We start from the raw sequence: 16,472 nt of genomic DNA on the forward strand, positions 1-16,472 counted from the left end.
CATAATTGGCCTGGACTATTGTTTGCATTCAAGACCAGGTCGTTTTTATTGCTCTGTTTGTCACTGTCAGAGTAGCCACTCATTTCTGTAAGTTGTGTGGTATTAAAAATTATTATGCTAATGTCATCTATCCATCATGTAAAAAAAAAGTCAAAAATCCAGACCCTGCACATTTTTAAAAAATGTGGAAATCCTAGAAACTTGTCTGCTCAACTGTATTCCACTACGCAAATTCAATTCTAGATGCAGGCAATGCTTTATTATGGGTCTTTATTCCACCCCTCTGGCAGCACCAGCCAACTCGAAATGTCTTCCCTCAGCCATGCCAGGGGACTTTCCTCTTTTGTTCTCTTTTGCTCCTCTGTTGTTCCTTAAGCGGGGGGGGGAATCACGGATTCCCATCAGACCAACTCCTTGAATGCCCTACTCTTTGAAGTTTGCAGTTTGCTTAAAACATTATTTTTTTTACCCTTTAGTGTGTGTACTTTACTGTATTTATTCTTGGGATATCGCTTTTTAACAGAAAAAGTATAAAATTCACTGGAGGAAGTCTTTTAATCCATGAGATTCAGCTGGGTTCCGTCACAAGCCAGCTGGCACGCTCCTTTCTGATTACTTCTAGCTTCAGGTGCAGGTGAGGGCGTGGATATGAAGTTGCTACCCCTCACAGCTCCTCAGGTAGAAGAAATACCATTCTAGACCATCTACAAAATCCATCTAGGCCCCTTGAAGAAAAAACATAATTGCGCCTAGGTCTTCCTCCACATAACATACTGTATAGTCTCTATACATTCAATGCTCAACTACAGAGGAAGTGTTAAATGCATGATTTTGGCATTGAACCACATGCTAATTGACACGTCAGAACACAAGAGCAACACCACCTGGAACAGACCCATTGAAAGAGCACAGTCCCTTGAAGGTCCTCCCCATAGACCTAAGAACAGAAGGGGGCTTATAATTGACAGCATCTGGACCTGGAAGGCCTGTTGATTGGCTTTATCTACTGGGTAGTGAAGTTGATGTCCATGTCACTGTAATGGCTATGTGAGGAAGGGTGGACTTCCACCTTCAGACATGTAAATATTGCCATTATTTGCCAAATGAATGAGTAGGCATGTTGAACAGCACTTTTAGACTACCACCATCTGACATGCAAACGCTTACATTGTTTTGCAACTAGTAAGTTCATGGAAGGAAAGTAACTTAGAAAATAGAGATGGGGAGGGGAGGGGAGGGGAGGAGGGTCGGCAGGGTAGCCTAGTGGTTAGAGCGTTGGACTAGCAACCAGAAGGTTGCAAGTTCAAACCCCCGAGCTGACAAGGTACAAATCTGTCATCCTGCCCCTGAACAAGACAGTTAACCCACTGTTCCTAGGCCATCATTGAAAATAAGAATTTGTTCTTAACTGACTTGCCAAGTTAAATAAAGGTCAAATAAATAAGAAAGAAAGAAAATGGAGAAAGTGGTCACAGCAGAAGGTTTACATAAAGCATGGAAAGAGGCAAGCAAAGAGCGAAAGAGAACCGGATAGTCACAGGAAGAGAGAGCTGGTGAGAAACACACATACTGTAGGAAGAAAGATTGCTCTTCTCGTTTCCTAAGAAAACGGGCACGGAAAATGAGATGGATAAAGGGGAGGGAGAAGGCGAGAAACACCAAGAGATTTCTATCGTCTGATGTCCTTGTCTGTCCATAGATGTTGACACCACCAAGGACCCCTGTCAGAAGGTGAAGTGTAGCCGACACAAGGTGTGTATCGCCCAGGGATACCAAAGGGCTGTGTGTGTCAACCGCAAAAAGCTTGAGCACAGGTGAGTGTGTCTAGCCCTCAAGAAAAATGGTTGATGAATTTGACTTGCCATGCACTCAAAGAGACAAATGTGTGAGCGCACACACACACATACTAACGCAAGCACGCACACACACGCACACACACTGTGGCCCTCAAGGACTAGATACAGTATGCTGTCACAGAATGAGAGTCTATTTCTATGGTTAGCACCCTAAAAGTGCTTTTCCCTCATTACAGCCTGAGGTTGAAGGATTCTGCTGCTGTGCTGTAGACAGATGATTAAACACCTCTAGGCGTTCTGTACTGCACAGTTACTGTACGTTCCCAGGTTTAACTCTAGCTCTATAAATACCCCGTGGTTGTTATGATACGAGGAAGGATCGTCAGGACATGTCTGTGGATGTGTTACCGGGTAGAAAACAGCACAAGCTTCCACTAAATGCAATATAAATATATAGTATCATTATGAGGTGGAATTCATTCAAAACAAACTGCTAAACTACTGTGTGTGTGTGTGTGTGTGCTCTGTAGACTGAAGCAGCCTTCCCTGAGGTCTCCTGAGGGAGGATGCCGGCCCTGCCCCATCTCCTCCTCTGTTCCTGTGTGTGGCTCTGATGGACACAACTACGCGTCACAGGTATAGCAACACACATAGTGACGGGGGAATTTATTTCAATCCCAGATACAGATTAAATATTCATAAAGGTAACTGTCGACTGACTGTACACCTTAATTTGAATCTCTTTCCGAAACAAGCCTTTAGATGAATAGAGCATAGTCTTTTCATTTCCTGTTTCCTCTTCAACATATCATTTCTCAACAAGGTCAGAGACAGTCCCAGAAGACAAAGCATAAATCACTAAAAACACATGCGAGAGATGCCTCACCACCACAACTCTCTGGTCCTCCTGTTCCTCTGAGGCTATTTATCACAACCCTTTGGCATTGTGTTGTATATCTTTGGACACTGTTCACCTCTAACAGTATCTATACCCTTATGTACATGTTCTAGATTCAGGAGAGACAACACAACAGCCGTGTTTTAATTCACTGATAATCACCACAAAACACAGAGAAACATAGCCTGGTAAGATAAGTGTGTGTTGCAGTGTAAACTGGAGCAGCAGGGGTGCCTCACAGGGAAGGAGCTGACTATGAAGTGTCCAGGTCTTTGTCCCTGTCCAACCACAGCGCCCATCACAGAGACAGAGGTCAAGCATGGTAAGTATGCACATGCAAACACACAAATGTGCACACATGCCCAAATGCACACACATGCTCACACACAAAACTGCAATGCTATACAATCTCTCTCTCTCTCTCTCTCTCTCTCTCTCTCTCTCTCTCTCCCCTCTCTCTCTCTCTCTCTCTCTCTCTCTCTCTCTCTCCCTCCCTCTCTCTCTCCCTCTCTCTCTCTCTCTCTCTCTCTCTCTCTCTCTCTCTCTCTCTCTCCTCTCTCTCTCTCTCTCTCTCTCTCTCTCTCTCTCTCTCTCTCTCTCTCTCTCTCTCTCTCTCCTCTCTCTCTCTCCCTCCCTCTCTCTCTCCCTCTCTCTCTCTCTCTCTCTCTCTCTCTCTCTCTCTCTCTCTCTCAGAGAGTTGTACAGGGCAGGACCTCTCTGATCTGGGGGAGAGGCTGAGGGACTGGTTCCAGCTGCTGCAGGGCAATGCCAAGCTGAACAACAACAGCAAGACTGGAGGCAGCAACCCGGCAGTGGCTAACACTGGATCAGGTAGGAGATAGATCCGATGCAGAGCCTGGGGTCCAGAGGTAACGTCAACTCCTCTCCCCACCAGAGACGGTGGTTCAAATTCTGCTCCAACCCTTTCATCTCCTTATCCCACCTGTCTGTCTCACCCTATGTCATTGCATAAATGTCTCAATAAAGTAAACAAATACAGTAGACGAGAAAAAAAAAAGAGACAGCTAAGTTATTATAGGACCAGCACTGCATCAGGTCAGATTAAAATAGGACCAGCAACATACTGTATCAGATGCAACAGTGAAGACATTCTCCTTTCTTTTGCAATCTAGTGACATTTTACTCACTGTAATCCTGACGTCTACCACTGTTATAAATATTTGTTCTGTATATGAAGATTATAACTCATTCCCCCTCCCCCTTTTCACTGATTGTGTGTGTCTCTCTCTAATATGTGTCTCATATCTCTGTCTGTAGTCATGGACAGGAACGTGGTGGCCAGCTGTAAGGACTCTATAGGTTGGATGTTCTCAAAGCTGGACACCAACAGTGATCTGTATCTGGACCAGGCCGAGCTGGCAGCCATTAACCTGGACAAGTATGAGGTCTGCATCCGACCCTTCTTCAACTCCTGCGATTCCTACAGGGATGGGAAGGTTTCTACAGCCGAGTGGTGCCTCTGCTTCTGGAGACAGAGTGAGTATACTGTGGGCAGAGGGGTGTGTGTCTGTGAGGGAGAGGGGTGTGTGTCTGTGAGGGAGTGAGTATACTGTGGGGAGAGGGGTGTGTGTCTGTGAGGGAGAGGGGTGTGTGTCTGTGAGGGAGAGGGGTGTGTGTCTGTGAGGGAGAGGGATGTGTGTCTGTGAGGGAGAGGGGTGTGTGTCTGTGAGGGAGAGGGGTGTGTGTCTGTGAGGGAGAGGGGTGTGTGTCTGTGAGGGAGAGGAGTGTGTGTCTGTGAGGGAGAGGGTGTGTGTCTGTGAGGGAGAGGGGTGTGTGTCTGTGAGGGAGAGGGGTGTGTGTCTGTGAGGGAGAGGAGTGTGTGTCTGTGAGGGAGAGGGTGTGTGTCTGTGAGGGAGAGGGGTGTGTGTCTGTGAGGGAGAGGGGTGTGTGTCTGTGAGGGAGTGAGTATACTGTGGGGAGAGGGTGTGTGTCTGTGAGGGAGAGGGGTGTGTGTCTGTGAGGGAGAGGGGTGTGTGTCTGTGAGGGAGAGGGGTGTGTGTCTGTGAGGGAGAGGGGTGTGTGTCTGTGAGGGAGAGGAGTGTGTGTCTGTGAGGGAGAGGGGTGTGTGTCTGTGAGGGAGAGGGGTGTGTGTCTGTGAGGGAGAGGGGTGTGTGTCTGTGAGGGAGAGGAGTGTGTGTCTGTGAGGGAGAGGGGTGTGTGTCTGTGAGGGAGAGGAGTGTGTGTCTGTGAGGGAGAGGGGTGTGTGTCTGTGAGGGAGTGAGTATACTGTGGGGAGAGGAGTGTGTGTCTGTGAGGGAGAGTGGTGTGTGTCTGTGAGGGAGAGGGGTGTGTGTCTGTGAGGGAGAGGAGTGTGTGTCTGTGAGGGAGAGGAGTGTGTGTCTGTGAGGGAGTGAGTATACTGTGGGGAGAGGAGTGTGTGTCTGTGAGGGAGTGAGTATACTGTGGGGAGAGGAGTGTGTGTCTGTGAGGGAGAGGGGTGTGTGTCTGTGAGGGAGAGGGGTGTGTGTCTGTGAGGGAGTGAGTATACTGTGGGGAGAGGAGTGTGTGTCTGTGAGGGAGAGTGGTGTGTGTCTGTGAGGGAGAGGGGTGTGTGTCTGTGAGGGAGAGGGGTGTGTGTCTGTGATGGAGTAAGTATACTGTGGGGAGAGGGGTGTGTGTCTGTGAGGGAGAGGGGTGTGTGTCTGTGAGGGAGTGAGTATACTGTGGGGAGAGGGGTGTGTGTCTGTGAGGGAGTAAGTATACTGTGGGGAGAGGGGTGTGTGTCTGTGAGGGAGAGGGGTGTGTGTCTGTGAGGGAGTGAGTATACTGTGGGGAGAGGAGTGTGTGTCTGAGGGAGTGAGTATACTGTAGGGAGAGGGGTGTGTGTCTGTGAGGGAGAGGAGTGTGTGTCTGTGAGGGAGTGAGTATACTGTGGGGAGAGGAGTGTGTGTCTGTGAGGGAGAGTGGTGTGTGTCTGTGAGGGAGAGGGGTGTGTGTCTGTGAGGGAGAGGAGTGTGTGTCTGTGAGGGAGTGAGTATACTGTGGGGAGAGGAGTATGTGTCTGTGAGGGAGAGTGGTGTGTGTCTGTGAGGGAGAGGGGTGTGTGTCTGTGAGGGAGAGGAGTGTGTGTCTGTGAGGGAGTGAGTATACTGTGGGGAGAGGAGTGTGTGTCTGTGAGGGAGTGAGTATACTGTGGGGAGAGGGGTGTGTGTCTGTGAGGGAGAGGGGTGTGTGCCTGTGAGGGAGAGGGGTGTGTGTGTGTGTGTGTGTGTGTGTGTGTGTGTGTGTGTGTGTGTGTGTGTGTGTGTGTGTGTGTGTGTGTGTGTGTGTGTGTGTACTGCGTATAGTATACTGCGGGGAGAGGGGTGTGTGTCACTGTGGGTGGGTGTGTGTGAGAGAGAGTGAGACGCTAAGGTCTGCACCGTTGCCTGGTAACTCTGTTTCCAGAGAGAGTGAATATGGGGGATATTGTGTGTGTAGATGGGGGGTGGAATGTGTGTGTGTCCGTGTGCAGTTATGTGTGTTTTTCATGTAACCTGGCATTCAGAGTTCCCTACTGTGGCCATGGCTACACAACGTACAGGTATTGAAAACTCTGTGTCCTCTCCCCCTCTCTCGCCCCTCACCCTTTTTGCGCCTCTCACGGTCCGTCACAGTTTGTCTCCCCCATTGTTGTTTTGGGGGAATGGCCACCATTGTGCAGTAACAACATGACTGTAGCTTGTTGACAGGCTGGTCCTCCCAGAGCTCTCACAGACTGTATGTGTGTCAGCCAAGCAGCCGAGCAGAAACCAGACGAGACCTGTGTTTACCACTGGACCTGGCTGGAGCCACTGACTGTGTTCCAAATGGCATCTTATTCCCTGTCTAGTGCACTACTTTTTGCCAGAGCCCATTAAAGTAGTGCACTATGTATGGGATAGGGTGTCATTTTGGGCACAGCTTCTGTGGAGTCCAAGTCCACTGCATAGCCTACAGAGGGGGGAACCTGAGAAACACAGTAGTTCAAAGTAGCATTTAAATCATGCATAATAACGGGAGATTTGTGCGAATGTTTGACGTCTGAATTATTTTCTACAGATTTCCTATGCCTTGATTTCAAAGTTTACCGTTGACTTACCAATAAAAGCTCAACCCAATGTGTACACACGCACACGTGTGCTTTAGTGTTTGTGTGTATTGGAGTGATGAACTGAAGCATTGATGTGTTTCCCTCTCAGAGCCCCCCTGCCTGGCTGAGCTGGAGAGGATCCAAGTCCAGGAGGGAGGCAAGAAGAAACTGGGTATGCATTATGTTCCTGCATGATTCACATTTCCCAGATGAACATGTGCGCTTTGTGCTTGAGTGAACATTTGTGTACCACACGTTAGTGTGCGTATGCGCACAATGTGTGTGTGTGTGTGTGTGTGTGTGTGTGTGTGTGTGTGTGTGTGTGTGTGTGTGTGTGTGTGTGTGTGTGTGTGTGTGTGTGTGTGTGTGTGTGTGTGTGTGTGTGTGTGTGTGTGTGTGTGTGTGTATCACTGAGGAGTTTCATTAAACAGATGCCAAGCAGAAGGCAGGGATAATCCCCTGATCAGCCCGGTGGATTATAGCTCCATACAGACAAACGGCTAGGGTCTGCAGGAACCAGGGTGTGTGTGTGCAGTGGTGGAAAAAGTACTCATACTTGAGTAAAAGTAAAGCTACCTTAATAGAAAATGAGTCAAGTGAAAGTCACCCAGTAAAATACGACTTGAGTAAAAGTCTAAAAGTATTTGGTTTTAAATATGCTTAAAGTATCAAAAGTAAATGTAATTGCTAAAATATACTTAAGTATCAAAAGTACAAGTGAAAATATATGTTTCTTCTTCCTTATATTAAGCCAACCAGTCAGAAGAATGATGCTGTTTTTATTTATTCATGGCTCGGGGTAGACTCCAACACTCCAACAAATAAAGCATTTGTGTTTAGTGAGTCTGAAAGATTAGAGGCCAGAGTGATGTCCAGGGATTTTCTCTTGATAAGTGTGTGAATTGGACTATTTTCCTGTGCTGCTAGGCATTGAGTACTTTTGTGTGTCAAGGAAAATGTATGGAGTAAAAAGTACATCATTTTCTTTAGGAATGTAGTGAAGTCAAGAATATAAATAGTGACGTAAAGTACAGGTACTTAAGTAGTACTTCAAAGTATGTTTTACTTAGGTACTTTACTCCACTGTGTGTGTGATGCTAACCACATGGCAGTGTGTCTGTGACACAATGCGGACTGTGCGTGTGTGTGTTATGCAATACACTGAGTGTACAAAAATTTAAGGAACATGACATAGACTGACCAGGTGATGTCACTTATTAAATCCACTTCAATCAGTGTAGATGAAGGGGAGGAGACAGGTTAAAGAAGGATTTTTAAGCCTTGAGACAATTATGACATAGATTGTGTATGTGTGCCATTCAGAGGGTGAATGGGCAATACAAAAGATTTAAGTGCCTTTGAACGTGGTATGGTAGTAGGTGACAGGCGCACCGGTTTGAGTGTGTCAAGAACTGCAACATTGATGTTTTTCACGCTCAACTGTTTCCGGTGTGTATCAAGAATGGTCCACCACCCAAAGGACATCCAGCCAACTTGACACAACTGTGGGAAGCATTGGAGTCAACTTGGGCCAGCCTATCTGTGGAATGCTTTCCACACCTTGTCGTCCATGCCCCGATGAATTGAGGCTGTTCTGAGGTCAAACGGGGATGCAGTTCAGTATTAGAATGGTGTTCCTTGTTAGTAGACTCGGTGTATATCATGTGTAAGGTTTTCGTGTTTGTGTGTGTTTGCATGTTTGTGCCTGCTTGTGCATGCATATCGTGGGTACTGTGTGTGTGTGTGTGTGTCTGTGTCTGTGTCTGTGTCTGTGTCTGTGTCTGTGTATACTGTATGTGTGTGTGTTGCTGACTTGGCTAAGCTGTGTATCAAGGCTCCTCAAGGACACGGAGTGGAGCAGAGAGGAGGCTGGGCAAATTCTGCCAGTGATACTCAGACACAGGTCCCTGGAAAGCCAATCACCCAGGGACTAGAGGGCTGCCTCAGCTGATAAGAACACAGCCCAATGCAATGTTATGTCATTTATTTACATGAACACATTTTTCAACTTATTCTCTCACTTACATTATAGAAGTCCTATGACATCCTACCCCGATGTCATTCTTTTTTGGGGAGCAAATTCTGACCATCTGTAGGAGGCTGTTTAAATAGTAATGCATATATTACATATATACATATATTATATTATTATAACATACAGTAGATGCTGATATATTCCAAAGTATCTTAACAGTCTTGTAAAGGTTAACTAGTCCAGATTCAGAGCATGTCTGTCCTTGTTCTCTTGTTATGAGCCAGCCCCTTGGTGCAGCAGTAGTATGCTGACCATAGAGTATTAGAATTAGATTGTCATTCTATCTCTATGGTACTGACTACAGTTATTCACCTCCATCTCCTGACTCCTTAATGAATGGATATGTGTTCATGAAATGTGAAAAATGGCTGATGGTTTGCCAGAATGTATAGCTTACTGGCCTACAGATGGAGGATCTTTAATCACCCTGTTACAGGGGAACTTTCCTGCAATGCATGACATTTCTAACTTGTATTGTGTTTAAGGTTTAAAAAGGCCTTTAAAGTTTGTAACTCTTTCCATGAATTATTTTCCTGCGGTAGCAAACTGGCTCAAATGAAGATCTGCCATCTGTATGCAGGTCTAACTGTAGATGTTAACCTGCAAACATCAGCAAGTCAAATGCTTTTTGAACATGGATCTCTTGATTAAACCGAATAAATGAAGAAAAATAAAACTCACAATTAACATTTTATTTACAAATAGCCTGGTTCTCCAACAGTGATAAAAAATAAGCACCAAAGACCGAAAATAACAAACCAAAAAAGAATGAACAATGCAGTAAGGTGTCATGAACAGGTGTGCCAGTTGAGAGTTGCTCTCTGTTCTCAAAAGTGTTGCAGGGCAGTCATTTTCCTGTGTGGTTGAAGGTGGCGATGCCTCTCGGGTACACAGCCAGTGGTTTATTCTGGCAGTCCTCCACGAGCTGCTTCAATTCCTGCTCGCTGCTGCGCAGAAGTTGCACATTTAGTAGCGGTTGACTACCAGCGAGGTACTGCTCCTTCTGCAGTGTCATCCTATGCTGTTGCAGTTGCAAGGCATCGAAGAACTAACAAATTGTGGGTTTTGTCACTGTGGAATAGGTATTATGCCCCACAAACGACCGACAACAGCCCTTTGGGATGTTATTGGCCTTCCCCATGTCCTTCAGGACAGCATCTTAGTAGTTCCACATTTCTGAAGTCCAAAGATCGAAACATGTTTAACACCCATTTGCCATTGTCTTTAACCTTGTTACAATAGCCTATTATACATATTATACTCACATTACTATTAGTATATTATTATTAGCCTATTAGTAGGGCCTATTTTGTTAGATTATTTAGTGTTATTAGTAGTATAATAACATTGCATGTACTAATGAAATGACTGGCCTACAGACATCTAGACAAGTACATACCCATGGCAAATTCCAGTGCTCTTCTGCATTGTTTTTTACCCTTGCCCATCGGGCGCCCAATCCATGTGTCCTCAAAGTGGACAGCGCCGGGTCCTGAAAGAACAGATTTTTGCTTCATCTCCTTGAAACATCTCACCACTTCAGCGGGCGGGGACAGATGTCAGCCTGTGAAGCATCTTGATGTGGAGGGCGAAGTCGGGGTCTCTCCAGGACTTTGATGCCACTTCAGGACAGCGGGACAGTTGCTGCCTAAAAAAGTGGACCCAGATGGAAGAAGCATCACTGGTTGTGGATTCCCGGAAACACCTTCTTGAAGGCCTTTACGGGAGCTGCTGGCTTGAAGTCAGTCATGACGGATTCTGGTTTCAGATCCAGGTTCAAGTTCTTCAGTGCAAGGAAGGCACGAGTGTATGTCCGCAAAAATGTATGTTGATGTTTACCCCCCATTCAAAACCATATTTTATGGTTTTGAATGCATCACTAACTGAAACTACCCATTTCCACTAGCATTGCTACGTTCTCCAAAAATCTAGCCAGATTCGTATTCTTATTCTCAACCTTGCTTAATAACCAGCTAACAAATGGTTTAAAGGTTTGGAGGAAACAACCACAGCCCAGGGATGTCGAAAACAAGCAACAACAAAAAAAGAGTTAACTATCCCTTTAAAACAACTTCAATAGGATAGTGAAGGATGATGCTTACCTCAGAATTATCGGGCAACATAATAATGGCTGCTGCAATCACGTGCTCCTGTCGCATCAGGTCGGCTTCATTTGGTGAATATGTGGGAATTCCATGGATGGTATTCACCTGCTGGAACAGACGTGGGACCTTCTCGAATGTTCCGTTGGCAAGCCAGGGATCGCAGTTGCACAGGAATTCCAAGTTGTCTTTGGTTGTTAAGATCAGAAGCCTGTCTGGTCCTGGCCCACTGTTGTGTTGGAGGAACAGATCTCCACAATGTGTGGTTTGATAGAGCTCAGATATTACGAGTTTGGAGAGGGTTGCAGGTGTAACCTGGCCTCCACCCACTGCCGTACCATTGCCCCCGGGAACTGGAGCCAGTACCGGCGACATCTGCTTGTCTTTGTTCTTCTGCCGGTGCCTCTGTATACACCTTTTCAAGTTATTTTCTGAGGGCAAATAATGCCTTACAACACCTGTCACGGCCCGATGAGGCAGGCTCCAAAACATGCAGCGCGCTTTCCTCAGTCTCCACACTCCTCTTCTTCAAGTTGTTCAGTACCTGTCGGACTTCAATCTGCTTTCCATCCCGGGATGTGGTTGTGGTCTCCAGATACCTTGGAGATAACCCTGTCAATGAGGACAATGCAACCTCGGCACGAGTATGAATGGTACTCGGTGCATTTCCAGATTGATTTGTTGGCCATGATCTTGTTTCTTTCTATAGGTGTATCCGCCCCAGGATTCTGCTTCCACACACAGAGAGGACAAACTTGAGTTCTGTAGTTCCAAAGTTGGGTCTCATTGCAGCTCCATTGGACCTCCTCAGAAATGAAAGACTGATTTTTTTTGCAAAACAATCTTAGGGTTATTAGCATTCTAGTGATTTGCCGGTCTATTGTTGGACTATCAAGGTCCCTCCACACAAAGTGTCTATTCAGTGTGCATTATGTTCCTATTCAGTGTGCATTATGTTCCTATTCAGTGTGCATTATGTTCCTATTCAGTGTGCATTATGTTCCTATTCAGTGTGCATTATGTTCCTATTCAGTGTGCATTATGTTCCTATTCAGTGTGCATTATGTTCCTATTCAGTGTGCATTATGTTCCTATTCAGTGTGCATTATGTTCCTATTCAGTGTGCATTATGTTCCTATTCAGTGTGCATTATGTTCCTATTCAGTGTGCATTATGTTCCTATTCAGTGTGCATTATGTTCCTATTCAGATGCATTTCAGAAGTGTTAATGCTGGGAAAGAATGTGCACCTATAGCTGCACCCACAGCAGTTAGGCCTTTTATAGGCCACAGGCGTTCATGTTTGGATCACCTTCATGACTATATATATTACTTTCTACAATCATGTGAAAACGAGCCTTTTTGTCATGTGAAACAACCAAGCTGTCTTCTAATGCAAACCACAAAATGTATAATTAAATATATAAAATCATAGGATAATGAATAGTCAATAATAGGATTGGAATCACAAGTGACTAGGCAAGTCAGTTAAGAACAAATTCTTATATACAATAACAGCCTGCAGATTTCTACCTTGTCAGCTCGGGGATTTGATCTCGAAACGATTCGGTTACTAGTCCAACGCTCTAACCACTAGGCTACCTGCCGCCCCATATATGTAATGGAGTAGGCTAATGAAAATGTAACATCACATACACCGCAATGCAAATCTAGATTTATTCGGTCTAAAAAAGCATGTGTGCCTCCATATGTAACTTCCCTTTGCTTGTGTGTGTCTTAGGCCTGTTCATCCCTAGCTGTGATGAAGATGGATACTATAGAAAGCTACAGTGTGATCAGGCCAGGGGAGAGTGCTGGTGTGTCGACCAACACGGTGGGGAACTAGCCAGCTCCAGAATCCATGGCAACCCTGACTGTGGTAAGACCCCCGTCAGTGTTCAATTGCTCTCAGATCTCAAACTGATGGTGAAAACCCTGGCACACACTCCATATAGAACCTCACGCACATACTCGGGTTGGCTACAGACCATCACACACAAGCGGTACGCCAAAACACACACACACACCCTCACACCCTCAGTATTGATACCCATACACTGTCGAATGATCAGTATTGACCCGTCACACACACTCTGTACCCCAACACTCGTCTGTGCTCAAACACTCGTTGCAGAACCTCGACACACACCGTCTATATTGATTGTCCTACACACTCGATACAGATCCCTACACATACTCAGTAAAATGCACCCTTTATGTGTCAGCTAGGGCTCAGGTCCACAGCACCACTAGCAGTCAGGCACAGTGCCACATTCAAACCATGTTGTCAGGGATCATTTGCATTCTAAAGGGTCGCTTGTCGCTGAGAGAAAAGTCTTTCAAGATAAATGGTTGTCTGGCTGTACGGAACCTGCACCTGATAAGAATGGCTCCCCTGGCAGGGTCCAGAAATAGCCATTAAAACCCAGACAAAGTCAAACACATGCCCTTTACCTCACCATTGTCAAATTCACTCAGTGTTTTTTTAAAGAGATGTATTTCTCGGATTAAATAGATGGAATTGATCAAAGCCGGGAAGTATACATGCAGGGAACAGAAGTCAACTTCTAATGAAATGTCATATATATACAGGTACATTGATTAATTCAATCTCTCTCTTCCTTCTCCCATCCCCCTCTCTCTCTGTCTCTCTTCCTCTTCTCCCATCCCTCTGTCTGTCTTCCTCTTCTCCCATCCCTCTGTCTGTCTTCCTCTTCTCCCATCCCTCTGTCTGTCTTCCTCTTCTCCCATCACTCTCTCTCTCTGTCTCTCTTCCTCTTCTCCCATCCCTCTGTCTGTCTTCCTCTTCTCCCATCCCTCTGTCTGTCTTCCTCTTCTCCCATCCCTCTGTCTGTCTTCCTCTTCTCCCATCCATCTGTCTGTCTTCCTCTTCTCCCATCCCTCTGTCTCTCTTCCTCTTCTCCCATCCCTCTGTCTGTCTTCCTCTTCTCCCATCCCTCTGTGTCTTCCTCTTCTCCCATCCCTCTGTCTGTCTGTCTTCCTCTTCTCCCATCCCTCTGTCTGTCTCTCTCTCTTCCTCTTCTCCCATCCCTCTGTCTGTCTTCCTCTTCTCCCATCCCTCTGTCTGTCTTCCTCTTCTCCCATCCCTCTGTATGTCTTCCTCTTCTCCCATCCCTCTGTCTCTCTTCCTCTTCTCCCATCCCTCTGTCTGTCTCTGTCTCTCTTCCTCTTCTCCCATCCCTCTGTCTGTCTCTGTCTCTCTTCCTCTTCTCCCATCCCTCTGTCTGTCTTCCTCTTCTCCCATCCCTCTGTCTGTCTTCCTCTTCTCCCATCTCTCGGTCTCTTCCTCTTCTCCCATCCCTCTGTCTCTCTCTGTCTCTCTTCCTTCTCCCATCCCTGTCTCTCTCTGTCTCTCTTCCTCTTCTCCCATCCCTCTGTCTGTCTCTCTCTCTTCCTCTTCTCCCATCCCTCTGTCTGTCTCTGTCTCTCTTTCTTCTCCCATCCTTCTGTCTGTCTTCCTCTTCTCCCATCCTTCTGTCTGTCTTCCTCTTCTCCCATCCCTCTGTCTGTCTTCTTCTTCTCCCATCCCTCTGTCTGTCTTCCTCTTCTCCCATCCTTCTGTCTGTCTTCCTCTTCTCCCATCTCTCTGTCTGTCTTCCTCTTCTCCCATCCTTCTGTCTGTCTCTGTCTCTCTGTCTGTCTTCCTCTTCTCCCATCCTTCTGTCTGTCTCTGTCTCTCTGTCTGTCTTCCTCTTCTCCAGATGAGGCGCTGACATATTCAGGTGATTTTGGCAGTGGTGTAGGATGGGAGGATGAGGAAGAGAAAGAAGCGGAGGAGAATGAAGAGGAAGAGGAAGGAGAGGCGGATGACGGAGGATATATTTGGTAGAGGTGAAGAAATAATGGAGTCTAGCTGGTCCAACATTACTACCGGAGCATCTCAACTTCTCTTGCTTCTCTGTCTCTTACATACATACATACACACACACACACACACACACACACACACACACACACACACACACACACACACACACACACACACACACACACACACACACACACACACACACACAAATAATGATCCCGAAAACTCACTCTGAACAACACTGAATCGGTCCTGGACTAAGGGAGGGGGTTGGAGGGACAGATGGGGGGTGGGTGTAGTGGCGTGACAATGTGTGATATCAATAGCTAGCAACTGTGGTCTGACGAGTCAGGAGATGTGTCCTAAATACCTGGGAATATCTTGGCTCTTTTTTCTGTTGTATGTACAAGACAACTTTCTCATGGAGCAGGTTTTAGCAGCTTAAAATGTTTTATTAAAGGCAGGAAGCAACTGGAGGTTATGTGCTCATGTTGGGAACTGGAGACGCAATTGGGTGCATCTCAGTAGTCAAAAGTGGCATCCTCCCCTTGCTTCCGTTCCTTCATTTCCTCCTTTCTCTGCACTGATGTGAACAAACTGGACAGGCAATTATAGTCAGGCTTTCACCTTACTGTTTTCACCAACCCGGGGCTTTCATTTCAGGGCAGATGGAGAGGAGACAATGAGAGGAGTCCACTTTAGACTAATTGCATATTCCTATTGCATCCTTTGACTTACCCCATTCCATCCCGTATGCTTCACCTCATATGACAGTAGTGCTCTGTCTCATCAAGTCTAATAGAATAAAGTTTCTCACGCTACACTCCTAAATGTGAATAAACTGTGTATCTGAAGACAGATTTGCCATTATTATTATTAGTCCTGTATTGCTAAAGCCTTGAGAGACTGGCAGACTGTACTGCTTGATTGACAAGTGTCCATTGTATTATCTGCAGATCAACATTGTGTTTAATAATAAAATTAATTGGTTCTATGTGGCCCAACAAGGCCACCATATTCCTCTGTCGTACTGTTCTTCCCTTGGCTAAAAACTGACGCTGGAGATGAAAAGCAGGTACGGGAAGTTGAACATTTAATGTAGGACAGACATGGAACAGGACAAGAACAGCGTCAGAACCAGGTAACAAAATGACATATGAACATTAATGCAGCTGTGGGGAACAGAGCTGGGGAACTGACAAACACAGGGGAGGTAATAAACAGGTGATTGAGTCCAATAAATCGCTGATGCGCGTGACGAGATGAGGGAAGGCAGGTGTGCGTAATGATGGTTGCAGGAGCCTGCAATTCTAGAAAAAACAATACCATAGATGCCCCTTCTACCCAGCATCCAGAAGACATTTATTTACCTGTAAGCTACTGCCATGTCAACCAGTAACCGTGACGCTTTATGTTGTCATATGTAAGTATGAGCCTTCAGCTTTCCCAGTCCCTCGTATCTCTACTGCCTGGTATTGTGCTATTTGAAATGGACAAGTCATCAATCATTTAAAATCATGTTTCTCAGCATCATAGTTCTGCCATGATGGAATCTGGTAATGGCCCGGTGGGGTCAAGAAGAAGACTTACCATATGTTACCTCAGAGTCTACAACAGATTTGGATTCAAATGCTATTTAAAATCTTTCAAAAACTTTGAGTATTCATGAAGTGCAAGTTGGGTGATGTTTTCAGTTTTGTGACTATTCTATTGGTCCTTTGCATCAGGCAAAATAAATCAA

General features: G+C 45.9%; 1 protein-coding gene across 1 annotated transcript in view; it reads left to right on the forward strand.

The window, feature by feature from the left end:
* LOC135512226 (testican-2-like) overlaps positions 1–15,751 on the forward strand; it is a 77,168-nt gene extending 61,417 nt beyond the window's left edge. The window contains exons 3-10 of the mRNA XM_064934016.1: positions 1,700–1,814; positions 2,327–2,432; positions 2,905–3,016; positions 3,388–3,525; positions 3,973–4,191; positions 6,876–6,938; positions 12,644–12,781; positions 14,625–15,751. Of these exons, the coding sequence (XP_064790088.1) occupies positions 1,700–1,814; positions 2,327–2,432; positions 2,905–3,016; positions 3,388–3,525; positions 3,973–4,191; positions 6,876–6,938; positions 12,644–12,781; positions 14,625–14,752 (1,019 nt within the window). The 3' untranslated portion in view covers positions 14,753–15,751. The remainder of the gene's footprint in view (positions 1–1,699; positions 1,815–2,326; positions 2,433–2,904; positions 3,017–3,387; positions 3,526–3,972; positions 4,192–6,875; positions 6,939–12,643; positions 12,782–14,624) is intronic.
* The last annotated feature ends 721 nt before the right edge of the window (positions 15,752–16,472 follow it).

The sequence above is a fragment of the Oncorhynchus masou genome, chromosome 24 (assembly GCF_036934945.1).
Source record: "Oncorhynchus masou masou isolate Uvic2021 chromosome 24, UVic_Omas_1.1, whole genome shotgun sequence".
In the NCBI taxonomy this organism is placed as follows: Eukaryota; Metazoa; Chordata; class Actinopteri; order Salmoniformes; family Salmonidae; genus Oncorhynchus; species Oncorhynchus masou.